Here is a 27,784-nt window from a genome sequence, read left to right as displayed (position 1 = left end):
CCACTATTAATGGGCAGACAGCCCAGGCCCAGCGCGTCACTAGGGTTGGTGTCACCCAGTGCGGTAACTCATGGTGACGTGCGGTCCGCACCCCCCGCCCCCCCTAGTGACGCCACTGCCCCCCCAGGGTTTGGCTCGCTCTGTGCACGGGTGTGTGTTTCATTGTGCCTCTGTTCTCCACGCACACAGACGTGTCTACCTGAACGTAGTGGGGAGGGAGGTATATTTTATTTACATGCTGTCTTCGTGCAAACACAGTCTGTTTTTTACTGTCGTTATAAAGCAGGCCAGGTGCAAATCGGAAGGTGGAATTTGTTTTGTGCGTCCCAAAAAGCCTACGATGTAACCGGATTCTGGCTGTCTCCCTGAATTTACCTCGAATACCTCTGCTTCCGGGGTGAGGACAGGCGTGTGCGGTCTGTGTCGTGTCATTTTCTGCGCATTGGGGTATGTTCGCCGGATGTCGTTCTCTGTACGATTCATAAGGCCAGTAGACCCGCAAAATGTAACAGTCACTACACACTTTGTAAACTCACACTTGACCATGCAGCAAATCTTCCAACATATGAAGCATGGAAGCAGTGCCCAGAGAGTCTGGGGCCACAGGCTGTTGATTGTACTGAACCCTGAGTTCAGGGCAGATTTGAGCCACATGCACCTCATGTACAATCGAATTCCACCCAACCGGGGGTTGTGACTGAAGTATATTGGACAGGGACCCACTTTTCCCTGATCTGACCCATGCTGCTTCCACCTCACAAGGTGTAGACTGTGGTATAACTACAGCGCTCAAAAGTGACATGTGATGCTCTATGAAACTGTGCAATGAATACATAAACATACATCTACCTAAACCACTGAACATCAACAAGAAAACAAAAAAATGAAACCAAGGGAACCTGTATTCAGTATTATGCTGGTCAAAAAAGTGGAGGGAGGAAGAAGCAGAGGTTCATTCAGCTTCCAAGAGGTACTTATTATCTATCAGAAGTCTCAATACCAGAGACCCAGAACTTTTTGTCGCGGAGAGCCTGAACCACACGTTCACAGACTACAGTGTATGTAATCTCTGTTTAGTGTGGTTCGGTGAATTGCGTCATCATCTGTTCCTGTCACTTGAGTGTCCCTTTCTAAAAGTGACATTAAAACTCCACCAGGAGGAGTCTCCCGCTGGTGGAGGTTTTGATATTTCTTGTAGAACAGGACACTCAAGTGACAAGACCCGATGATGACGCTATTCACTTGTTAGGACCCCCTTAGTTGCATTTCCACCACCCTTTTCATTGTGGGTTCACTGCCATGAAAAGGGGGGTGGCAATGCAACTCAGAACATGCTCGGCGGTGCCACAGCAGCACCACCAGCATATTGCTCCCCCTTACTGATCCTGGATCCTGGCAGAGGCGGCAGCCCTGTGGCGACCTGACCATCACACTCGAAATACTGCAGGCAGACCCACAATGGTGGCTGTGGTCGTCCGACCACCACTGGGAGTATGGAGGACTTAGGACCACCGTATCCGGTATACGACCCTAAGTTCCTTACCAGGTATGGGAGTCCCTCTTGATAACTAGCTGTAGTACTTGAAATCTAAGATAACTATAGAAACTGATGTTTGAACACTTATTTTCCAATTTACCATTATTCCCATCCCTTTTCCCCGGATATCTTGTATTGCACAAGGTGTTTACTGGGTGAACTCTGAAAAGTCCAGGTTTTCCATGGTCACTTGAAATCCTAATTTGGGCAAAAACTTCAGTTTCGAGTCGAGAGTCTTGAAGAAGTGCTACCTCCACATTTTAAACTGGACCTGAAAAGACAAGTGCTCTTTGACCCTTTACAGACTAAGGCATGGCACAGAGACAGCATAGTTACATTTCTGGAATGGCAACCCCCAATCATTGACCAAGATGAATTTCCCAGCCCGCTTCTCCTTAGTCTTACAGTGATGTTCGCTGCTCTGGCAAACACATTTGTCAGCTTTGCCTTTGGTAAACACACTTTTGTTGCATGTGAAAAGCAGAGTTTATGAATTGTGGACATAAAATGCTTGGAATACAATAAAGATGAGGCCATCAAAATTCTAGAATAATTAAATAAAATCCTCTTGAAAATATTGCGTCTTCCAGGTTCATAAAACTTAACTTCTCCATTCCCTATCTATGAAATAAATATTTTGTGGATTTGCAAGGAAATTTTATAAGTAAATATTTCTACTTCCTAAATAAGATTTGGAAGAAATGGGTTTATCAAGTAGAAGAAATAATTTTCCAGTGGATGAAAGAAAATAAAAGCGCAAATGTTCAAATGTGAAGGCAATTTCGACTGCACCAATGTACACTATTGTTAAATTATTCAAGCATGACTGCCTTCTCATGTGCTTAACCAGTAGTTCCTTGATCCTACAATATTAAAACATTGAATGCTATATCCAAAATCTATATCAGAAATGGTTTTATTTAAAAAAATATTTTTCTTGTTATTTCAAAACAAATAAAATCACATATCATATCATAATCATTTAAATAAAAAAAGTTAAAAAAGCATCATACAATACATTTTTGTTGTATATAAATTGTATTTGATTGATATGTATTGTATGATGCTTTTTGAACTTTTTTTATTTGAATGATTATGATATGATATGTGATTTTATTTGTTTCGAAATAGCAAGAAAAATATTTTTTTAAATAAAACCATTTCTGATATGGATTTTGGATATAGCATTCAATGTTTTAATATTGTAGGATCAAGGGAATTCTTCCTTTCTTCTGGTTATAAGTACCTTATTTCCCTTGAGCATCTTAAGGTGTCCCTCTCCTTTTTTCTACTCTTAACCAGTAGTTCACAAAACGTTTCCAGAAATACTCCTTGAATCTGCAACTGTTGCTGATCCCCTAAAAACCTTTGTGATCGCTATTTGAAAAATAATTAATAAATGTGCATGTGTTGATTTACTCCCTCACTTTGGTGAAGATTTACCCAAATTTGGAATTCATAAAAATTCCCAAGAGTCCTTCTCCACACATAAGTATGCTAGCTCACCCTAGCTCAGACCTGATCACTCAATTACGGCCAGACAAAAGAAACTTGCTGTTGGACCGGTCCTCTGAACAGGGTCCCCTCTGATCTTTGCCTTGCTTTAATGAACCCACTTTTGTTGGCTCTTAGGACTCTATGCATGTTCTCCCTGCTGTAAAGTGGTTGTGTTCTCCCTCTTACACATGGTACAATTGACCTACACCTGATTGCTACATTTAATTCAATTGTAAGTCCCTAGTACATCACACATCATGTACCCAGGGCCTCTAAATTGAATGCTACTAGTGGGCTGCAGTGCTAATTGTGCGACTATGTAAAGAAGCCTGTAAAACAAGTCTCAGTCCCAACGCTGCAGCATGTAGTGCAGTTTTAATTTGCCATTTGACTTGGCAAGATTAACTGTTTGCCAGGCCTTAACCTTCCTTTTGAATACTCACAAGTCACCACTAAGGTAGGCCCTATATGCTTATAGGGCAGGGTGCATGATATTTAAAGAATAGGACATGCATGCTAAAGGTTTACATGGCCTGACAGTAAAAAATCCCTAAAATAATTTTTGACTGTTGTAAGGCTATCTGTCCCATTGACAAACACTGGACTATTTATCACACTTAATAAGTGATAACTTCAGTTTAAGAACAGATAGAGAAATGTTTCTTCCACTCATATGAATTGTAATTTAAAATCCTCCTAAATGAAAAAAATGGATTTTCAGTTATTTTTCTGAAAATGCCACTTTTAGAAAGTTGCTTTTTACTACTTAAACCAAATTTGCCTTTCTGCTAGTATGCAGGGTCACATGACAGTAAAAGTCTTCCCTGTGTTGTGTGTATTCCTTCATGGGGACCAAAAGGGCCTGGTTGTAGAGGGAGGAGGTGTTCCTCACAGTATGACTTGGGCGCAGTTGTGCCCTGCCCCGATTACACTTCACAGGACCTTGCCTGCAGCACACAGAAAGCAACCTGACACAGGCCTGCCCTTGTCTTTGTCACCCTAGACAGTTTGGAGCCAAACCCCGGGGAAGGAAAAAAACTGACCAGAACCAGCGTGGGAGTAGGCCAAGAAATTGCCCCACACAATGGCTGGCACTAGATACAAATGTGACAGCTGCAGAACCACTCATCAGAACACCCCTGAACATATGGAAGATTCAGAAGAAGGACTGCTGTGCTGTCTGAAGAAGGAAGACTGGAAGTGCTTGCCTAGATCCTAGGATCCCCAGAAGTTACTCCAAGAGTCAGTTGTCAGACCTCCTGTTTGAGCCTTCCCTGCAACTGCCCAGCTGATCAGCACCAACTAAACCAGCCTGAGCCCTGTTGCTCGCCTCTTCTAGAGGCAGTCCTGATCCCCAAGAAGTATTCCCCAGTTCCTGGATTTTGACTGGAATCATTGTGTACTCGTCCTGCTTCACAATTAAGCTCCAGGTAAAAAAACAGAGGTTTGGGACTGACCGTGAGCAGGCTCCTCGCATCTGCAACTGTCACTACGTCTCTCGTCACCCCGAATTTCTATCAGCGATCTACTCTTCACGCCAAACAGTGACTGCCTACATCAGCCGCAAACACAAAGCTCCAGCGAAAACTGATCCTCCCACCAACATTGACCTACTTGTGGCTCCCACCAACACAAAGCTCCAACCGAGGACCCTCATGTGGCCTCGAACCATCTGACCTGCTCTCCATTGCAGTTGGCTTGTGCTTGTGATTTTGACCCATTCCACCACAACCAGAAAACCACAAGTGGTATTTTGTGCTTCTGGATGTTATTTATACCTGAACATTTAAAAATTCATAGCTTCTGTTCTATCGATTGGATTTTGTTCATTTTGGTGTTATTTTATTTATTACATTTTACTCTATTTTTCTAGATTGACTTGGGATTTTTTTTTTGTGTAGTGTTTTTACTTTATTACTATTTGAAGGCCACATATATACTTTAAACATAGCCTCTGACTGCTTTTGTGCCGGTCTACCACAGGGCTAGCACAGGTTTATTTAGTGACTTTTGCAGTCCACCCTGACAATGATTTTGTTTATTACTTGAATGCGGCTCTCAGCTAATAACCCACTTTCTTAAGTATGCATAAACTAACATTTTATTTCTGCAAATAAATAACAGTATTGAGACTGAAGGCAGTTTATGAAATTGGAATGAAGGCATTGAGAGGGCCATTTATTGGTGCCAATTGTTTCTAGCTAAACTGAGTTAGCAGATCAAAAGGGGATCTGCCATATCTCCAACTAAATTAATCTCTTGTGGTGTTCCACAGGGTTTGCCATTACAGTCTCTACTCTCAGAATTCCCACTTGCTCACCTGAAAGGCTTCCTTGAGAAAGGAGTGTTTCGGCTCTTTCATGAAAATGTGGACGCTGGTTTAGGGATCAAAGGTTGAAGAGAAGAGTGTTCCAAAGACCAGATCCAAGTTCATCAAGATTTTCTCTCAATATCTTTTCATCTGCTATAGTCATGGTACATCATTTATGCTGTGTGCATGGGTTTTATGTTTCTCAAAGGTACTCAAATAGAGATCATTTTTTAAAGTAGAACGGTCCTCTTTCCTAGCAAGCAATGTACATGATCTGGGGACCTCTTAAAATGTACGCAAACCCTTGCTGTTTTATTCTGTGTCACAGTTGCCAGTCATGCCACATGAGGTATCTTGACAGTGCTTAATTTGAACTGGTGGTTACAGGCAGAGAGCACAGGCACTCATTTCATGGGGGCCGGCATTTATTTTCCCTAAGAGCACGAGAGAAAAAACACACAAGGGAGAAAGAAGAAGAAAGAGAATGCAGAATAACCTATGTTATGGGGAGAAAGCAGGGATGAAAAAAGCCTTCATGAGTGAGATGAAGTGGCAGGGAGTGTCATAGGTGGACAGTGCTTATTTGTAAAAGAATAAGTGCCGGTGCCCAAAGTTCTGCTCGAAGTTCGCGGCTGTCACTGCCAAATGTCAGGGGTGCAGAATACCATGGCTGTGTAGTCTGGATTTCACCTAATGCCTCTTTTATTCACCGCCAGAGACTTTCTTTCTCTGTATGTCACCTTTCAGCAGTAGCGGCCCATGGAGGGAGTGCTGTGGGGGGTGGGGTGGGGCGGGGGAGGAGCAGGGTAGGGGGTAGTAAATTACGGAATAGGGCCCAACGGAGGTAAGTAAACAAATAAATAAATAAAGCAAATTTTGTTGTGTGCGCTGCATCGCATTTTGCACTGAAAGGTGGTAAATAAGCATACACCAGCTGCTGTCCCTCACGGGACAGCCAAATAATACCTCCTTACAAACCCCAGAAGTCTTTCTCGGGGTGGGGGGAGGTGGGGGTAATGAAATCGAAAATAACATTTCTTATTGCCTTGTGGAGCGTTTGGAGGATACTTACAACACTGAGGCTTGGTACAGCATATATTATCTGGGTCCACCACCTGCACTACTTCACGGTCGGGGCTGCAGGTCGGGGGCTCGCTATTGAGGCAGCCAAATCGCTCGCACACCACCGTACCCAGGTTCAGAGAAGTACAGGCGCAGGTGTAACAGCCAACCGTCCAGGATTCTCCAGGCTGAAAGGAGGTAAAGATCACATGTGAATTAGACAGAAACATAAATGCATGACACAGAACCACCCTCCTTTAGGGGATGACAAAGGCAATCTACCTGCTCTGTGGGTGTGTCTCTGTAGAGTGGCAGCCTGCCACAGTCATTGTTTGAGGCCAAAGCAAGAGCTGGTTCTAAGGAAGGCTCTGTGAACTTTTAACTAATACATTCCAATAATATATTCTGTATTTGTGTATAATATAGCCATACAGTTGTTTGAATGGGTGGTGTCACGCTTATATGGTTGGTACCTTCGATTTTATGGTCTGATTTTGGGGATGGTATTAAAATAGAATCATGTGCCAAATAGCTACAGAGTCTTCCCTCCATGGCTTCTAGTGGGATGAAAACACTAGAGGGTCTCTCAAAGGGGCGTAGCCTATGTAATTAAGGATGTGGCCTAAAACACATAAGCTTAAAATCTGTGCTTAGCATAGTGTGCGTCCCGACTTGTATTTTGCTGTTTCTGTCACTGCATCCAGATACATGAAACAAATAACAGCATGCCTACAACAAGTCAGGACTATTGGCTTTGTCAATGGTTGTTAGTTGCATAAGATAAATAAGCAGCAACTATGGCTTGCCTATAATGTTGAAAAAGCTTCCACTTAAAGCCCTGGTGACACCACGACAATGTTGCTGCTCCTGAGTTTCAAAAAGATAAGGGAAATCCAGAGAGAAAATTACTCTCTTTAAAGGATTTCCCTTCAACTACAACGATCACCTGGCATGACATCATGCCGTAGCTTCTCCACTAGTGAGAAGTGAGCAGTGTGAGCATGCGCACACTAGTGAGAAGTGAGCAGCGTGAGCACACGCACATTGATGTGTCTGCTGTCACTGCAGTCCAGAAAAAATGGAACGTCTGTGCCAGGGCAAAACAGGGCAAAACAGAGCACGATAGAGACCCGCTTAGAGGTCCCCTTTAAAAAACTGCCAGTGCTCAGCACCGGTGAGACCCGGCCCACTTAAAGCCCTGCCTCCCTCACATTTCTAGCCGCCCCAATTAACAGAGCCCGACATGCTGCTGACAGTGACTTCCCTGGCTCAGACTTTGGCTCCTTCACATTCGGACTTAACCTTTCCCCGGCATGGTGCGACTACCAGAGCCGCTTATAGAGGGCAGTGGTGTAGCTAGACCTTTGGTCACCGATGGCGGCCCTGGCGTTTTCCACCCGAGGCAGCATGTAAGAGCAGGAAGTGTGTTTGTGGGGAGGTCAGAGAGTGCAGGTCAATTCCCACGACGGCCGTAGGTACGAGCGGGGAGGTGGGGGGAAGTGACTGCCCCAAATCTCGTGCCGCATGGGGGATCCACCCCCTTGCTACGCCACTGATAGAGGGACTCCTATGTGGCCATGTCGAGTTGATTAAGCTCTATGAAAGGCACCATAGAAATGATGTGGACCTCCATGGGGTAGTTTTTAGGGCTCAAGGGGGAAGGGGCTGGATTTCAGGAGCAAGGGTGGTAGTTTTAGGTCTCAGGGCAGGAGGCAGGGATCGGGTTTCTTTTTAGGGCTGGGGTGGCAGGGAAGTGTTTAGTGCTTGGGTAGGAAGAGGTTGGTTTTTAGGAGGGAAAGGGGTAGTTTTAGGTCTCAGGCACAGGCTTGAAGGGACATTTTAGGGCTCAGGGTGGTGGGGCAGGGATTGGGGTACTTTTATGTGCTTTGAGAGCCATTTTAGGGCTCAGGACAGGGGTCTTGTTGTATTCCGCTTTAGGTGTCCGTATATAGGTTTTCATGATACATGTCCTTATATAGGCACAATTCGCATTGCCCTTATATAGGCATAAGATCCCAATCCTTATTTAGGCATTATCCATGCTATCCAAATACAGGCATGGTCACCAAATCCGTCCACCCCAACATCACAACGAGTTCTTAGAAACCAGACCCTTAAGCTCTTGGGAGTTCCCCTAGCACAGGATTATTGATTTCTCCAAGAACTCATTTATGATGCATGAACCGCTATTCCTTAAGGGTTCATTCCTGACGTCTTCCTCTGTCCGACTTTACGTCAATGCTAACATTCCAAGGCACCTACCGGGTATAAATATACCTTCCCTTGTCCAAGCAAGTAGGAGGAGACCTTGACTTTAGAAGAGCCCATGTCCCAGCCTGACGCACTGACAAGAGACGCTGTCATCCTGCTCACAGAGAATCCAGCTTCCAGTGTTCTGACTCCCTTCGCGGGGTGTTAGAGTTCGAGACCCGGAAAGAGATTCCCACCTCTCTCATTCTCAAGGTATGGATCTGACTAGAACCTAGAGGGACTCTTGGCATACTAAACTTAGCATACCATACTATAGCCTACCATACTATAGAATACATCACCTAATTCTTACCTTGTACTACACTTAGGTTAGGTACACAGGGGTAGAACTAGTTAGAGAAGCATCTTATGAGTATTCGCATTTTTAGCTTATGTTATTTTTGTATGTGAATATATGTGTCATAGCTAAAAGATAATGCTAGCACAGTATTATTTCTTTCTACTGCTTACGCTTTACATAATATATCTTGCATACTGTCTTGTGATTGTAACAGCTCATATCTCTTACACGAGAAACAAGACTGCTCAATAAATCCTTTTATTGAAACGCCCATCTATTCTTTCTATGTAACTCTGAAGAAACTAAGCATGCATGATTAGCTGAGTGAAACTGTTATCTGTTGTTTCCACGATTCTGTGAGTGTTCCGATTCTAAAGGTAAACAAAGTTGTCATATTTATGCGGTTGCCAGAAACTATTCCCTTCTTGTTTACAAGGAGTTTCTAGTGGCCTCTGAGTTAGCTGGTACTAATTAATTAAGTTTAATATACTCGATAGGGGCATACTGACCTCAGTCCTATGCCAAATCTATAGGGTATATTATTCCAATGCGCAGAGCCTAATGGGGAAATAGGAACTACATTACATGGCGCCCAACGTTTGGTAAGGCACTAATTTAACGCTAGATACTAAGTAACTCAGTCGTGCTTTTCTCAGAGATCTTACTCACATACTCCATAAGACGTCTGGAGTGGGTAGGGTTAAGTATCCACCAAAGCTGAATAGGACAAAAATCCTATATATTAGCTGTTTGGTTTGTACAACGTTGAAAGATACAGTGTTCCATAATATTGTGCACCTTATCTTTGTTTCCTTGAAACTTGTTCTACATTTTTCAAAAACAATGTCCCTGAATGGGGATACTAACACCGAGAACAGTGTAGCTACAGCTGACCCAGTCGTTACAGCTTTTAATTTTACAGGTTTAAATGAAACCGATGAGGGTGTTATGAACATCCCTCCAAACTTAAGGAGAGTCATCACTCTAAAACACGGCCTAACACCAAGAGGTGGTTTTCGTGATAGAGGCACACAAATCCTTTCAGACAGAGGTATTCTATTCATGGATTGTATTCCTAGAATCAAATCCAGTAACAAAAGTATTTCACTTCTTTAAAGAAGATGAACCACCTGAAGAATATATTCCTTTCGAGGATATTGAAATTCCACTCACATATCAGGAGCATAATCTCTGGTTAAAGGCGCCCTAAAACATCACAAAAATATTACCAGGCTCGGTCCACTAGGTAGACCAGGAGCAACATGGCCGATTCTAGCAGGCTACACACCTCATCCTGACATCGAAGAAATGTCAGACGAAGAATTACTTACTCAACTACAAGAGTTAATAAAAATTTACAGACAATTAGTCCAATATGTCATGCGGACTTTCACAGTCCAACCACCAATAATCATTCCAAATCAAACCCCTCAACAAGGGTATACACTAAAAATTACTCCACAGACTTTACACGCAGTCATGGGTAAAATGCCCACAAAACGTGAACAAATTCCATTCTGGATAGCTCAAAAAATTACTCAAATTGAAGCAGTATTTCCAAACACTAGCCCTTATGAGAAACACAGAATCCTAACAATCTGTTTGCCAATGGGGATCACACCACAACTGGAAGACTGCACCACTTGGGGCACAGTCTTTGCTGCCATCTATACTCAAACACATGGTGTTCCATCAATTGCAGTAATACCAGATGTCCTGAAACAAATTCGAAACTAATACGGGGTAGAGCCTGCTCTGAATTTAGGTATGAAATTACTGAAAAACTTCGACCAGGTCTCAACAATAATATTATCTAATATTAAAGGGGAGGCAGCATCAGTGGCGATCCGCCAACGCTTAAGGGAATTTGATTTAACAGAACATCAACATGAACTACCCAGAATAATAGAAACATCTTATGCAGAATTAGGCAGAGACAGTTTGGGTGGAAAACCTTTGAAGCCAAAACTGTCTGAAGGTCCTGAGAAGGACTCTAATATTCAAAATCCTACATCTTCTAAAAAGAAGTGGGAAACTAATAAACAAAATCCAAAAGAGACAAGTTCTCAATCCCGAGGTAGGTCTCCTCAAAAAGAGCCCTCTGAAAGGAGGTATTACCTCAGGAATAGGGATACTTTAAGAAAACCTGACAGGTATCAAGATACTGATAAACGTTCCTCTCGTACCTTTCAGATATCGTCACAGACATCAGAAAGAAGAGGACGGTCAGATCACAAAGAAGAACGTGTGAAGTCCAAAGATGATCAACACGTTCAGAAAAATAAATCAAAACCTCAATTCACCAAAGAAAAGGTAGCAGGTCTGAAGATCAAAAATGCTGAGAATACTGAGAACACAGCTCAAGAACGGAGAATGGGCTCAGACAATGCTGGACAGTGCAGCAGAAGTACCAATGGCTCACCAGAACCTGAAGGAACTTCTGGAGATAGTGGACTTGAATGAGTACATCACAGTAGAGACTGTAGACACCAGGGTTAGTACTCCACAAAAATGATATGAAATAGCACTCCGAATGGAGGGAGACATACCAAGATAAGTGAAAGCACTCTTTTGGGAGAAACTTTCAAGGGGTTATGATATACTAACAGCAGAACAGGACTGGCCACCAACATTTGTCAGGGAGTGCCCACATGGCGAGGACATCATTATGCCAGCCTTCTCCCACCATATTCCAATTCACCTAAAATATACTTATGCCAGGAAATGGGCAGTAGCCCAGGCTCTAGCATTATACAAAAATCATGTAGGATGGGATGAGGACTCACCACACCACAAAATACCACTAAAAAATCAACCTATGCACAAAGGCAGTACCTAATAAAGCAAGCTGCTAAAAAATAGGTCAGGGAGAACTTAGATCAACTTGAATACCAAGAGGTGATTGAAACATGCACCTCCTCAATGAACAATCCTTTGTTTCCTGTATCCAAACCAGATAATACATATCGTCTAGTTTTGGAATACAGACACTTGAACAATTGTTCCAAAACATTTGCAGTGCAAAATGCACATAGTACAGCATTAATGAATAACTTGTGCGTAAAAAATATAAAACCACATTGGACATTTCAAATGGGTTCTTTTGTCAAAACATAGCACCTGAAAACAGGTACTTAACAGCTTTCTCAATAATGAGGACCCACCATCAATTTTGTCGACTCCCCCAGGGGTTCAAAAACAGCCCAGAGTTATTCTCAGCAAGGGTAACAGAGTTACTACAAATTTATGATAAGGAGGCATTGTCATACGTCGATGATATCTATCTGACAGACGATGACCTAGATAGGCACTTGAACAGGGTGAATACCATTATACTGGGCTGCGCCTCTGAGGGCTATAAAATCAACTTTAAAAAATCCAGAATTGCCCATCTCAATGTCCTTTTCCTAGGATATGAGCTTTCAAGTGAAGGCATGCGCCTGGCAGCTAACTTTTTTAAAAAGTGTGCGCTGCTTCAACCTCCAAAAACGCAGAAAAACTTACAATCCATCTTGGGTTTCTTCAATTTTGGAAGAACTTACATTCTAAGTTTCGCAGAAAGGGTTAAACCTCTCTACGAATTAATCAAACCTGATTTTTCAATAAAAAATTGGACACAGGAACACACAGATATCCTGCGTTCACTCCAAGCTAACATGTTAGCAACAAATCACTTACAAACACGCGTAAATAAACGCAATTTAGTGATCCGAATAATTTCGGGTCAATGCGGATTCACCGATTTAACATTTAATGAGGGTGAAAAAGTACCAATAGCATACAAATCACATTTGTATACACAAGCAGAAATGTGCTTCACTTCAACAGAAAAGATATTGACAGCAGTTCAAACCGCTGTGGCGAAAGAAAGAGCTCTAGCCCAGGGGAAACACATTATTGTCGTGACTCCAGTACCAGCCTTAGAGACGGTTACAAAAGCGAGTATTCTGAGTTAAAAGCTTTACATCTTAGATGGATACAATGGGTTAATTATTTTGCTGCAACAGATGTTGAATATGTTTTTGATCCTGATTTAAAAACACAAGCGTTCCTGCAATATGAACATGAATGTCCTCTGTCCACTGAAATTCTCCCTCTTGATCAGTACTAATTTATCATTTATTCTGACGGAGCAGCACAACCCGCTACAGGGAGTAAGCAAGATTACAGTGCAGCGTGCGCAATCGTTAAAGGTCGCATGCGTGATGGTAATTTCCGGCCAATGGTCACTAAAACTCAATCTCGAGGAGATTGTACAGCTTAGCGAGCTGAACTACAATCATTCAAACTGGCACTTGAGAATACAGATGGCGTATTCCTCACACGTATACTGTGCGATTCCTTTTACTGTGTCCAGTCATATAATGAATATTTACAGAATTGGCTTTAAAACGGATTCAAAGATGCAAAAGGTGGCACAATAAAGCATAAAACACTTTGGGAACAAGTAGTTCAATTGAGAAATGAACTACCAAAAGCTCACGTGATACACACAAGGGGCCCGATTCACAGAACTAACTTAAGACAAAATCCTAAACTTACTACCATTTTGGTATTCACAGAAGGCACTTACTCATTTTGGTATTCACAGAAGTTAGGAGTCCTAACTTTAGGACTCCTAAATGCCTTCTGTGAATACTGAAAGTCTTAAAATTAGGATTTTTCTCAGTTTAGTAGTAGTATAGTTAGGACTCCTAACTTTAGGACTCCTAAATGCCTTCTGTGAATACCGAAAGTCTTAAAATTAGGATTTTTCTCAATTTAGTAGAAGTAAAGTTAGGACTCCTAACTTTAGGACTCCTAAATGCCTTCTGTGAATACCGAAAGCCTTAAAATTAGGATTTTTCTTAGTTTAGTAGTAGTAAAGTTAGGAGTCCTAACTTTAGGACTCCTAAACTGAGAAAAATCCTAATTTTAAGACTTTCGGTATTCGCAGAAGGCATTTAGGAGTCCTAAAGCTAGGACTCCTAACTTCTGTGAATACCAAAGTGAGTAAGTGTCTTCTGTGAATACAAAAATGGTAGTAAGTTTAGGATTTTGTCTTAAGTTAGTTCTGTGAATCGGGCCCACTGAGTCATCAATGTGATGGCGTTCACGTTGCAGGGAATTAATTGGCTAATGAAGCCGCAAAAGGGGCTGTTCAGACGGCTTCCGTAGCTGCGATCACTCATTCAAAAACGAGAATAGACAGTGAGATATTGTTGGCTGTCAATGCTTCAAGCAAAGGCAGTGGTGCAGCGTTACCAAAGAAATTTCCACTCAAGTACTCATATGAAATTGATGCGAACAACGTTCCTTTTGCTCAAATCCCTGGAGTGGGGGATAGAGTGATTCCAAACATGGAACGTAGATTAGGACTGATCCTAGCAGCACATGAAGGGATAACCTCTGCCCATGCAGGTGTTTCTGCAACAGTATCTTTGCTAAAACAAAGATATTGGTGGCCTGGCATTAGAAAACAGACCAAAAACTATGTTTTGGAATGTGAAATATGCCAACAGATGAAGGTCTCCATAGTGAAACATCCTGCGCAGACACCCCTGTTGATTTCAGACAATCCATTAGCTTGTGTTTACCTGGACCACTGCGGTCCCTTGCAAAGGGACGGTAACTATAAATATATAATGGTCGGAGTGGATTCGTGCTCAAGGTTCCTATGGATGTTGCCTCAGCGCTCGGCTGACGCTCAAACTGTTATAAAAGATTTGCGAGTCTTTATCGTCACATATGCAATTGGCACACTACATTCTGTCCAGGGCCCTGCGTTTAGCTCTCGGGCTTACAAAGAAGCCATGGCAAGTTTGGGCGTAGCATTGCGGTACTCCTCTCCATTTCATCCTGAGGGAAATTCTGTTGTGGAAAGGAAAAACCGGGACATAAAGCAGTCTATAACAGCTAGAGTATTAGGTTCGGGTGATGGGTGGGTCAAACATCTTTATGGGGTCCACGCTCATTAAATAATTTGCCAAGAAGTTCTCTAGGGGGGTCACTCCATATGAGGTCCTATTTGGGAAAAGAATGTGGGTTCCTGATCTCGAATATAAAGGGACAGTGGTGGAAAATAAACCCTTTGATATCAAAGATTGTTTGGCTGTTTTACAGGATCTAAATGAACTAAGATCGAAACAGAGCAACGTGTTCCTGAAGCCAACCACCACTGGGGGAAAAACCAGCAGTCCCAGCAAGGCCTGTTTGGATCCCAAAAGTTGGGGATCTAGTCAGAGAGAAGATTGAGGACTAGAAGGAATTTGGACCTTCTTACAGACAACCAGCACCTGTCCTAGCCGTCCACGGAACAAGAACAGTACTTCTGCCGCTCCTTGCTGGAAAAAAGGTGAAAAGATTCGTGTCAATCGACCTCATCAAACCACATTATGTGGCCAATACTAAATAGTAGGCCTCGTGGACTCCGACCAACTAGCAGACGCCCTCCTCTCACTACATCCAAGAGGTTCAGATTGAAAGACTCATAACCATCGAGAATTCAGCAGTAAGAGATGAAGGACTAAGTAACAATGTTATGGAACTCATCCCTCTTGAAACTCAAGTAACAGTTCATCCAGATACACCTGTCTACACAAACGTAACACGTGATCAACTGGTTCCAGCGATTACGACAAATCCTGATGCAATTCCAACAACTGACCGAACTGCTTCTGGATACTTCATTAACTTTGATACGTTTTCGGAGGATCCAAGTGAGCCTGAAACGAAGCCAGCCCTAAAAACTTTCAAACAACAAGTACAACACTTTTTTCGTTTTTCTGAAAGACACTTATCTGGTTTCACCATGGATTGAACTATGGATTATTTCTGGAATATTTTTCTTTCTGCTTTTGCTAGCTTTGATAACGACTCTTAGCGTGCTTATGAATGGCAAATACATTTGTTTTATTGGGACTTTGAGACTGTTAATAACATGATGTCTGATCTAGAAAGGTTTGCTGCTTTCTTTAACAATGAAAACTTAGAAGGTTCATCAGACTACGAACAGCTTTATTGTTACACCCACTATGGTCATCATTTCTTGCATAGATCTGCAACACCTAGAAATGTATTTCTTTAACCAATGGGAACATTGTCCTACACCACCAAAGGGTAGTTCAAAAACTTTTGTAAATAAGTTTCCATATTTTTCAGGGTACAATACATTTGATCCAGAAACATTTTTCTATAGAAATGTGAACACAACAGGACATAAAAATATGTTAACTACTACAAAACAGATTTATTCTGCAGCCTTTATTGGCCAACAAGGATTTGACTTTTGGAAAGACACAATCAACACAAAATCTGTCTGGGGTTCTAAAGATTGGCAAGTGCAGGGGATAGAAGCTTTGTTTAGAGCCTGTATCATCCCTCAGCAAATAATGTTTTTGAATGACACTGTGCAACAAACGTCTTGCCTTGGATTAGCCAAGATCAAAGACATGAACACACCTTCTGTACCAACACCTGCAAGTAATAGCACTACACAGGGAGCGGTCACAGTAGACATAATACTACAAAACAACAGATCAGATCCTGATTGGGAAAAATGGTTGCTCTGGCCAACAGACACAAACATATGTCAAGAAAGATTCCTGAATACGATACAGGGCTTTACTATCCATAGGCCAGACCCACGTTATGTTCAACGACAGCATCCGGGGGTTGTAACAACATACAGTGTAGGAAAATTGTGCCTTGACTGGTTAAAAATCTACACTTGAGGATGTGAAACAGCACTTATCTTTACTTAAAGAAGATGCAGACCTTAGGGATTTCTTTCTAGGACCGAGAAAACTGCATCAAAAGCGTTTCAAATATGCCGGCATTTATGCTGCTTATAATGAAATATTGAAGGTTTCACAGGCGGAGGCCGCAGAAATAATACAAGAGCTTGATCGTGTTCATTTAGAGAATTCTCTCTCTGTGGTCGACAATGGGTTAACAACTTTGTCATCCAGAATATATTCACTGGACAACATTGTATCCTCTGCTACTGACATACTGGAACAAGATTTAGCCATGTTACAACAAGGCCAATCTCAGTTACGTTCTATTATGTTATTAGGCTGGATGCTGCAATCCTTGCGTGCAGGCTATGTGCCTTGGCGATTTATCAACATGTCGTCTCTGTTTTCAGAATACAATCTCACGGATAAACAGATTGAACTGGCACACATGGGAGCAAAGTATACAGTGCTGAGCATTGAAAAACTGAAAAAATTACCATTTACGGTATCAGAAAAACCAGCTACAGAATGGCTTATCCATGGCAAAATAACTCTGCCTGTCACTACTTTTCATTTTCAGTATTGCCTCAAACAAATGCCAGCAGGCAAATATGAAAGGTTGGGTAAAGAATACATTAAGACATCCTGGGTTTTACGAATACAGATGTTGGAGTGGGGATCGTGAAGTGTTTCTAAGCGGTACACACTGTGAAAATGCAGTGAACGGATCTCTCATATGTCAGGATATTTTTTTACATGGGGCTTGTAATGGTTCTGTGGTAAACTTCTCCTGCCACCTGCAGGGTACACCAGCTGCTGTGATTAATCCAACGTTTGGCCAACTTTCTAACGGGAGTTACCTCATGTTGAATGATCAAAGTTGCTGTGGCATGTTGCCAGGAATGCCATATGTGGTAACGGTTAGCTCCAGGGTTACTTGTTGTATGCAAGTATTGTTCCCCCAAATAGACACAGTCAGGGAGTCGCCTCTATGGCCTTCATTAAATATTTCTTTTATACGTTTTGATACTTTAAGCAGAATGAAAGCCATGCTTTTGCAACAGACCGTGCCTTTGACCTCGGCCAAAGAAACCTATGATCTACAAATTGCAAGGACTTCGGCTGAGATACAGGCTCTAATTCGTACAAACTGCCCTATGCATTTCATGGAAACGATGGGACGTATCTTGAGATGTCTGATACAAGCGGGATTGTACATGCATTTAAGACCATATGTTCAGGACTGTTAACACCTTTCCAGGCAGTCCTCGGAATCATTCCAAACTTCGTGCATTCGGTGTTTGGTGGTCTGCCATTAGATCTATTACTCATTGCAGGAATCCTGTTTCTATTCCTGCTGCTACGCTATGGCAAGCCTATCCACCGGCGTCACTCCCAGCAAATTGGAGAAAGCTCTCCTAGAACAGAAGTGCCGTGAGCGCATAGTGCAACTTTTGGGCATACCTCATCTACGGTAACTTAATACAACATGGTTTCTGTCATTTAGGCCAATTTGGCAAGATTGCATCTTACCTGTTCTACGCTGCCTGCTTTGCGGTGAAGAATGTGTGCTAGACATATGTCTAACACTCCTATCAGTCATGCCACCGGATATCGATACTCTGCTGGACCCTATAATGGCCCATGCTCTGTGTTGTCCCCAGAAGCTACCAATCCTGATGACTGCATTCGTTGAGACCTCACAGACACTTCCTGCTGCTGCTGAGGTACGAGATGAATCAACAGGCACACAGGTAACAACGGACGCGAACATTGCTGTGGCATCCCATGCTGAAGGCGATGCTTCACATCTCAGTTAACCTTCTAAACGATGTGTTCCAACTGTCACCGACATCGGTAGACGATATTTTGTCTACAAGAGTTGATGATTTCATGTTTTCTCCAGACCCATACACTGACTTTGATTCGGCTCACAGTGTATCAGGAAAGCAATGAATTTGGCCTCCATATTTTCAGAACAGAACAGAACTTGGAACTCTACCTAAAATTGACTTTTTTCTAAATGTGAAAATACATGGCAAATCAATCTGCTTACAGTATAACTATTCATTTAGAACGGACTTCTTTTAATACTTCCAGGGACACATTGTCACCTTATTTACCACAATTTCATTTAGTACCATGTTATTGAATGGCTTTGATTTTTTGAATACTTGTCAACCATTTCGTCATATGTATATATTTCTATTCATTCATATTGCATTTATTTCCGACATATGCTTAAAATGAAAAACTGCTTTAAAATGAACAGTACCTTTGCATTACATATTTAGCTACAGTTTTTTTTTAACTTCTTTTAGTATGCTTTTAGAAATGTTTTTAGCAACATGTGGTACTCAGTTTAATGTTTAGCATTTTTATGTTTAGCATTTAGTATTATTGTTCATTCAAAAGTGAAGTGGGTGTTGTATTCGGCTATAGGTTTTCATAATACATATCCTTATATAGGCACAAATCGCATTGCCCTTATATAGGCATAAGATCCCAGTCCTTATTTAGGCATTAGCCATGCTATCCAAATACAGGCATGGTCACCTACATCCGTCCACCCCAACGTCACAACGAGTTCTTAGAAACCAGACCCTTAAGCTCTGGGGAGTTCCCCTAGCACAGGATTGTTTATTTCTCCAAGAACTCATTTATTATACATGAACCGCTATTCCTTAAGGGTTCATTCCTGACGTCTTCCTCTGCCCGACTTTACGTCAATGCTAACATTCCAAGGCACCTACCGGGTATAAATATACCTTCCCTTGCCCAAGCAAGTAGGAGGAGACCTCGAGTTTAGAGGAGCCCGTGTCCCAGCCTGACGCACTGACAAGAGACGCTGTCATCCTTGCTCGCAGAGAATCCAGCTTCCAGTGTTCTGACTTCCTTTGCAGGGTGTTAGAGTTCGAGACCCGGAAAGAGATTCCCACCTCTGTCATTTCCGCACATATCCATGTAGACACTATGCTAATGGAGGTGAAGTTTTACCTTATGCTTTGCCCAACATTGGACTGGACTGGCACTGGTCATGTTACCAAACCACACTCCGTGATACACTCTTCTCCCTCCTGCAAACCTTTCTCCTTGCTGATGCCTTGCACCCTCGCCTCATAATTAGAGGCTCCACTTTCTGCTCCACTCCTCATGGGTCGTGGCCCCATATTGACCCTTTGTATCACACCCCTGGTCTATTACTTTCAGGTATTGAGGTTGAGCATCTTCCCCAAACTTTGTAGGACCACTGACCAGTGCCCTTGACCCTTCAGTTCCCCAATATTGCGCCACTGCATGTGTTGTGGCGCTTCCCTGCCAATGCGCAGTTGGATGATGCATGGATCCCAGACAGATGAGCCCCTCCTGTCACTGCACCACCAAGCTACGCTATGCTACTCTAGGGCTTCCAGGACCTCGCAAATCACAAGAAGAATTATCTTGGCAAATACACCGGGGTGCGAGTCTACAGTGAGGTTGAGAGACCTTGCGTATATTGGCTCGCCTACTCCGCCCTCCATATCAAGCTTCTTTTATCGTGCATCTCCAACTGGATGACTGTTCTTCCGTTGAATGCAGTGAGGACATGTCCAATGGTGATGCACTTGCTGAGTATCTGGTGGAGTTAGCCGTGGTCTGGCTAAGTGAGAGGCAGCTAGGAGTTTCTCGCCTCGCCTATCTCCAATTAAGGGGTCTTGCAGGCTGTTGATGATCTGAGTGGCACTCACGCCCCCGGTCTACATGGGTTTCCCAGTATTTTTTATAAAACGTATAAACCAATGCTCATCCCCCACCTGCTTGAAGTCTACGCGGAATCCCTAAAAAATGGAATCCCCCCGCATTGAGTGAAGCTGTGATTACCCTTCTACTCCAACCCGGCAAGCCCTTGCATAGCTGCTCTTCATGCAGGGCTCTGCCCCTGTTAAATCATGATAATAAAATATTGGCTAAAATCCTGGCCACTCGGCTTTCCCCACTTATAGACAGCATAATTTCCCCATTACAATCTGGATTTATTCTGCACAGCTCCCCATTAGTTAACCTTTGTACCATCTTTGCCGTCCTTAATCCAATATACCCTGATCTTCCAGCCGCAGCCATTCTACTAGATGCTGTAAATGCGTTTGATTCACTTGAATGGCCTTTTTTACATGCCACACTGTGGAAATTGGGGGTTCCAACGGGATTTCAAGAACTCGTTCGACTTTTGTATACTGCTCCATTGGCCTGGCTTCGGGTGAATGGCACTCTTTTTTTTTTTTTTTAAAGCTTTATTTAAATTTGAAAAAGCAAACAATACAAAGATTGCGGCTGTGTGTTCAACAGATATCAAGGAAGGAGCAACACTGTGACATTTCCGGTTCTTAGATAAACAATACCACATCAACAATGCATCAGACATCAGGACCCCATTTACCAATCCATCATCAACATCTGTCCGACCTGAAACAGGGGAATCTCTGACCAAGGATCCATCCCTAGGGTTCCAAAGCAACCCCCCTCCCCTGTTCACACCTCGGCCATGGGTGAATGGCACTCTCACTGATCAGTTCCCACTTTCTCGAGGTACCAGGCAGGGATACCCATGTCACCCCTACTATTCATCATTGCTATGGACCCCCTTCTGCGGAATTTCAAGAGTGGCATCTGACATTTGGCTTGTGATTTCACTGTGGCCCACTTCTGGCATCTTTATACGTGGACGATGTGATGCTGTTTGTGCGTGACCTCAAATCCAACCTCACTCCTTGCTCCATGAAGTGGCCCATTTTGGGGCTTTCTCAGGGTTTACCATTAACTGGACTAAATCTGAAGTATTTCCTCTGACCAAGGTCACCGTGCCCTGCCCTTGGTACCCCTTGCATTGGTGCACAGACCCTCCTACGTATGTGGGTATCTTCCTCCACTGTAGCAGTAAGGAGGTGGTCCGCCTTAACCATGGTCCTGTGGTTGATAGATTATCCTCGCAAATTGATCTCAAAATAAGCTCCCCTTATCTATCGCTGGCAGAATTGCCATCCTTAAAAGGGTGGTCCTCCCCCGGTTTTATACTTATTCATAACTATCCCTATAGCATTGAGAACCGTTTTTTTTACACACTTCATAGTATGCTCATCAGGTTGGTATGGGCCGGTAGACACCCAAGAATCGGATGGTAGACAATAACTATGCCATACTCACAGGGAGGAGTCCCTGATTTTTATCTCTACTACTTAGTTGCACAGGAGCACTTTGGGTATTATTGGTACCATCTTGACACTTGACTACAATACCTGAAGCCTGAGTGGCCTCAGAACCATACATTATACCCTATCCACTATTATACCGCGAGATCTACCTAGGACTCCCTCCAAAATACAGACGCTCCTGACCACTGACTGGGCTTGGAGCAAATTACAGTGCTACCTTGGCTTTGATCTCCTATACTCTCCAAACATTTCACTCCTAGACAATCCCTGGCTTCCAAATACAACGGAGGCACTGGCTATAGCGGATTCTGGACACTTACCAGCTTTGCAATCTGGGCTACCTTTTCGTGGATGCCAAGTTGCATTCTGTAACCTCTCTGTCAGATGGACATAGTGTGTTGTCTATGGACAGATTTCTTTTGCATAGACTTCACACCATGTTCGCAGATTTCCCACTGCTTACCTTGGTCATCACCTCCCGAGTAGTGTCCACTTCATTTTCTGACTTTGTCATTCATAACTATTGTTACGGATGGTGGTGGGAGGGAAGGCTCAGGCGGCATGGGAGAGGGATTGAGGTTGCCCACTGCGGGATACTACCTGGCTGTACTTCTGTGAACAGACACGTTTTGTATCCAACAATCATCAATGCAAATTATTGGGAAACAGCCATTACAACGCGGCTGTTACTACGCATGCCGTTACGTCGCATGCGTTACAACGCATGCGACGTAACCACGCAAACACATTACGACGCAGGGCATTACATCGCATGCGCTTTTAAAACGCATGTGATGTAATGGCGTCGGAGCGCAGACAGCAACACGAGAACCAGGAATGGGACCGGAACACAGGAAATCGGAGCAGAGACGACCACGAGGAAGGAGAGAAGTAAGGGGGATTAGGTTAGTCTCAGGTGGTAGTAGTGAAGGCTTTAGGGCTTAGGGTAGTCAAAAGGGGGTTGTAGTGTATGCTAGTGTTTTATTATTTAGGACTTAGGGTAGTGTAAGGGGGACTGGAGTGTATGCAAGTATTTTATGCTTAAGGGCTTAGTGTAGTGTCAGGGGGTTGTAGTGTATGCTAGTGTTTTATGATTTAGGGCTTAGGGTAGTCTCAGGGGGTTGTAGTGTAATCTAGTGCATTAGGCTTTAGGGCTTAGGGTAGTGTCAGGGGGTTGTAGTCTAATGTAGTGTATTAGGCTTTAGGGCTTAGGGTAGTGTCATGGGGTTGTAGTGTATGATAGTGTTTTTGACATTAGGGTTTAGGGTAGTTTCAGGGGGTTGTAGTGTATGGTATTGGTTTAGGGTTTAGGGTTGTGTAAGCAGGTCCGCTATGGTGGTGTAATATTTTTATTTTAGTGTTAATATTTTGCGATTTAAAGGCATGCGGGAAACTTGGATGCGTTGTAAAGGCATATAGTATGCATTTCAAAGGAAATGCGAACTAATGCCATCCGTAGAAAAAACATGCGTTGTGACGGTACATGCGAACTAAAAACCGCGTTGTAAAAGCACGCGTTGTTTTAGTTTGCGATGTATCGTCATACAACCCAAATTATTACACCTTACACCAGCACCTTGAGCCTCCCACGGGTGAGTAGCATGCTTCACAAATCCCTGATTGTTTGAATGATTACAAATTTACACAGGGCATACACCAACCCTCACTTCATAGTCAAGATCAACCCCACCAAACCCCATTGCTGCTCTAGATGCCCAGCTAAGCATGCCAATTTCTCACATCTGGCTTGGAATTGTGCCCCAATACTAACATATAGGGAGGATATCTGTTATTGCTATCACGGATGACTGAATTAGAAATTTTTCCAGCCCCACTGTTGGCTTTGTTGGGCATTATTGGGCTATGTTAAAATGTTACTTGCGGAAGTTCAATGATTTGCTGCTACTGCTCTATTGTTGGCCAAGCGACAGGTATCTTTACATTGGGGCGGTACCACTGTCCTGACAGCAAGGGCTTGGCTCCGTGACTTAATGTACTGCAAAACCACGAGTGATACCTATGCTACACCACAACCACCAACCTCCAGACCTATAAATATATGGCAACCATTGCAAGACTACTTGTTGCTTTATCTTGAGGGGGTGTGGGTCCAACTGCGGCTAATGTTTACCTTGCATGGTACACAATGTCACTGTAAGCATACAAACATTGTTCTATTTGACCCCCTGGTGATGCCTTTGTTGGACTCCAGTCGCAATGTCTTTTAAAAGGGGGTACCTTACCGGCTGCATGCGTCACTCAACGATTGAATATAGCTCTTCTCTCCATCCTTCCTTGATGCAATGTACATTCCACCTGGAGTCACATATATTATTTACCTTTGTTTTCTTTTACTCATCGATATGCTCTTTGCTGTACACTCTGGTTTTTCCTTGATATACATGCCAGTGACTACTTCGTATATTTATTAACCCTGTATTTTTTTCTACTCTTGTCTTTTTGGATATTGTAAACTTCTATAACTAAAGTAAAAAAAAAATGTTTTCGCTTTACACCACGTGTGGACTACGATACTGGGTGTACCCTCTATCACTGGAGAAATCAAGTGATGGTTGGGTTACGGTGCTGTTTTCTTTTCACATACTGCAAGGTCACTAACCGTGTTTTGTTTGATTTAAATACTACCTATTTCTGTAAAAAAAAAAGAAAGGAGCAGAACCAGCGTAGTATGGTTCGAAATCCAAAAGCATCTCTACTGTGGGAGGCCAGAGCCCCAGTAGTTATACCCACCATGGCCTTTGATGATATGATCAGTTTCAAAAGGCCACCTTTGAAATGAACATGACCTCTCTAAATTTTGTCCTGTCTTCCATCCTACCCTGGGAGGTTTGATCACTATCATTAGTAGGACCAAGACCCTGCCCCTTTGAATGCAGATGCCGACTCCACTCCCAAGTAACCATCCCAGAAAGTCCCCTCAGAGTTAAAGGTCTGCAGTTTCCGTGGTGTCCCAAGTTTGTGGCCCTCTATCTAGAATGCATAGATGTAGCTGTTCCCCTAGCACCCAGATGTGAATCGGAGACAGGCCGACAGGCACACAGAACCACAAGCATCGATATGCCCACTTTCCCAAAAGTGACATTTCCACACACATAATGTCGGATCCTCTCACACTACCGGAGAGGATTCACCTTTAGGAACTCTTCAATATCAAACAGGATACTGCTACTATTCTGCCCGTAGGAAATATTGCTCAATAGCCTTTCCCTACATTCTCCAGGCTAATCCAATGCAAGAAGCAGGCCCCTTCGTACCGAACACACCACCCTGTGCCAATCACGACCCTTGCATGTAACGCACACATGGACATGCTCTACCTCTTCCCAACACCAGACCTTGTCACCAGGGAGAACTCCAATATAGTAAGAGACATGCAGAACCTTGACACGTAGCTTTTGAAATGCCAAGCCAAATACCAGTAACTTGGCACACAGGCCCCACCAGTTCACACCTGTGGCACAATCAATGAGGTGCCTCCGTGGATGCAAAACCAGTGCTGCAGGCCATGGAGGAGCACTTGAGATACATGTCCACAGTATATGTCTTTCCCCTTGACAAGGAAGGGACTTACAGCTAACTCGAATCATCCAATCATGTATATGACGAGCATAGTGCTTTGGCACTGAATGGCAGTGTCAAACACGCTCAAAGTCTTAAGGGTCGCAACCAGATCAGTGGACAACTGGGCAGGAGAAAATCAAAAAGTCAAGGGATAGCAGCATAGAAAGGGCCATTTCCAACACCGGCCCTACTTTTTTGTCATGGAATTCCAGATTAAACTCACTTGGTTTTTATTTAGCAGACAGATAAACCTCATCTTTTAAAACATTTCCTGAATTCATTTTCTTTCACTTTAAAAAATGCATTTATCTACCAATTCTATGCTAGAGACTGCTGTTGTACGTGTAAAACACCTTAGTAGTATTTTGGGGTGTAGGAACACTATTTAAAACCTATATAAAATATAAACATTTAAGCTCAACTTTATGAGTACAGTTCCAGTGCCTATATTTGTGGCAAATATTCTGCCAGCAGTGGTGAACGTTGGGGTATTTTTTGCCTCAGTGTTTTTTCTCCTGTAAGTAGCCTTCCTCATGGCAGGTGCAGCCACTTTAATTGAGAAACATTGCACTACTATGGGAAAGTACCCACCTTTGCCAAATCTTTTAGCACCACTTCAGGAGAGAAAGGCAATTTGCTGAAATAGCGGTCAGAAAATCCACCACTAAACTCTAAATCAGGTCTTAGGGTTCCATTTACTAATACTTATGGGCATCTTCTTCAAGCTCAGGAACCTTTTGTCATCCCACATTTGGCAAGTCCATTCCCATCTACAAGTTGCAAAGACGCATTTAAAAGAATAAAAAGAGACAGCTTGACAAGTAACAATGATGTCTTCATGATTGAATGTTAATTGGGTGCGGGCACGAAGCTGGCAAATAAAGAACACTTTCTGATAATAGTAAATCAAGCCAAACTGCATCTGCTGTGGGGAATGTTTAGGGAAAACGTGTATTTTACCATGTATACCTAAGATGATGCTATATTAGTTGAACAACCTCATTTTGTATGAATTGCCAGAAAAGAGCGGGTTCTCGTAGAGTACTGCAAGAGATGTTCAGAAAGGTTCCATTGGTTAATAAGACCAATATTTTAGCATGCAAAGTTTGGCTCTGGATAGCTGATATAAGACTAGTAGAGGCAAGAAAGTAATTACGCCTGAAGCTCAAGATGCAGTGTTTGATTAGGCCCACTAACACACATGCCCAGCATGGAATTTATACTGAAATCACTGCCTTCGTTTAGACAATGGTGCAGATCACGATCCGGTAAAAACCGGGTACGAACCGTCGGACGGAGCAAAATCTCCGTCCGACGCGTACCCGGTCGTCAAAATTTACAAACAGCGGTCCTCATCCTCCTAGACCTCTCCGCGGCATTCGACACTGTCTGCCACCGCACCCTAGTACAGCGCCTCAGCAACGTCGGAATCCAGGACAAGGCTCTGGAATGGATCATCTCCTTCCTCGACGGAAGAACACAGAGAGTCCGCCTACCACCGTACAAGTCAGAGGCCACCGAAGTCATCTGCGGCGTCCCTCAAGGATCCTCGCTGAGCCCCACCCTCTTCAACGTCTACATGAGCCCCCTCGCGGCCATCGCACGCCAACACAACCTCAGCATAATCTCCTACGCCGACGACACCCAGCTGATCCTCTCCCTGACCAACGACCCCGCCGCCGCCAGAGCCAACCTGCACGAAGGGATGAAAGAGGTAGCCGAGTGGATGACGACCAGCCGCCTGAAACTGAACTCAGACAAGACGGAGGTCCTCATCCTGGGCTCTTCACCCTCCGCCTGGGACGACTCCTGGTGGCCTCCCGCCCTGGGCACCGCACCCAAACCGACAGACCATGCACGCAACCTGGGCTTCATCCTGGACTCCTCCCTCTCCATGACCAGGCAAGTCAACAACGTCTCCTCGGCGTGCTTCAACATCCTACGCATGCTACGGAAGATCTTCTGGTGGATCCCCACCGAGACCAGGAAGACCGTCACCCAGGACCTCGTCACTAGCCGACTGGACTACGGCAACGCCCTCTACGCCGGAACCACCGCCAAGCTCCAGAAGAGACTCCAGCGGATCCAGAACGCCTCAGCCAGACTCATCCTCGACATCCCACGAACCAGCCACATCTCCGGACATCTGAGAGACCTACACTGGCTCCCCGTCAACAAAAGAATCACCTTCCGCCTCCTCACCCACGCACACAAAGCCCTACACGACCAAGGACCGAGCTACCTCAACAGCCGAATCAACTTCTACGCTCCCAAACGCCACCTCCGATCAGCCAACCACGCCCTCGCCGCCGTCCCCCGCATCCGAAGAGCGACGAC

At 43.6% G+C, this 27,784-nt stretch overlaps 1 protein-coding gene across 1 annotated transcript in view; it reads right to left on the bottom strand.

Moving 5' to 3' along the window:
- LOC146860841 (uncharacterized) overlaps window positions 1–27,784 on the bottom strand; it is a 915,295-nt gene that overhangs the window by 170,314 nt on the left and 717,197 nt on the right. Inside the window, exon 34 of the mRNA XM_085646176.1 lies at window positions 6,418–6,595. Coding sequence (XP_085502302.1) covers window positions 6,418–6,595 — 178 coding nt within the window. The remainder of the gene's footprint in view (window positions 1–6,417; window positions 6,596–27,784) is intronic.

Source organism: Triturus cristatus, chromosome 3_1 (assembly GCF_964204655.1).
Source record: "Triturus cristatus chromosome 3_1, aTriCri1.1, whole genome shotgun sequence".
Classification (NCBI taxonomy): Eukaryota; Metazoa; Chordata; class Amphibia; order Caudata; family Salamandridae; genus Triturus; species Triturus cristatus.
This window is presented reverse-complemented; position numbering and strand designations above follow the sequence as displayed.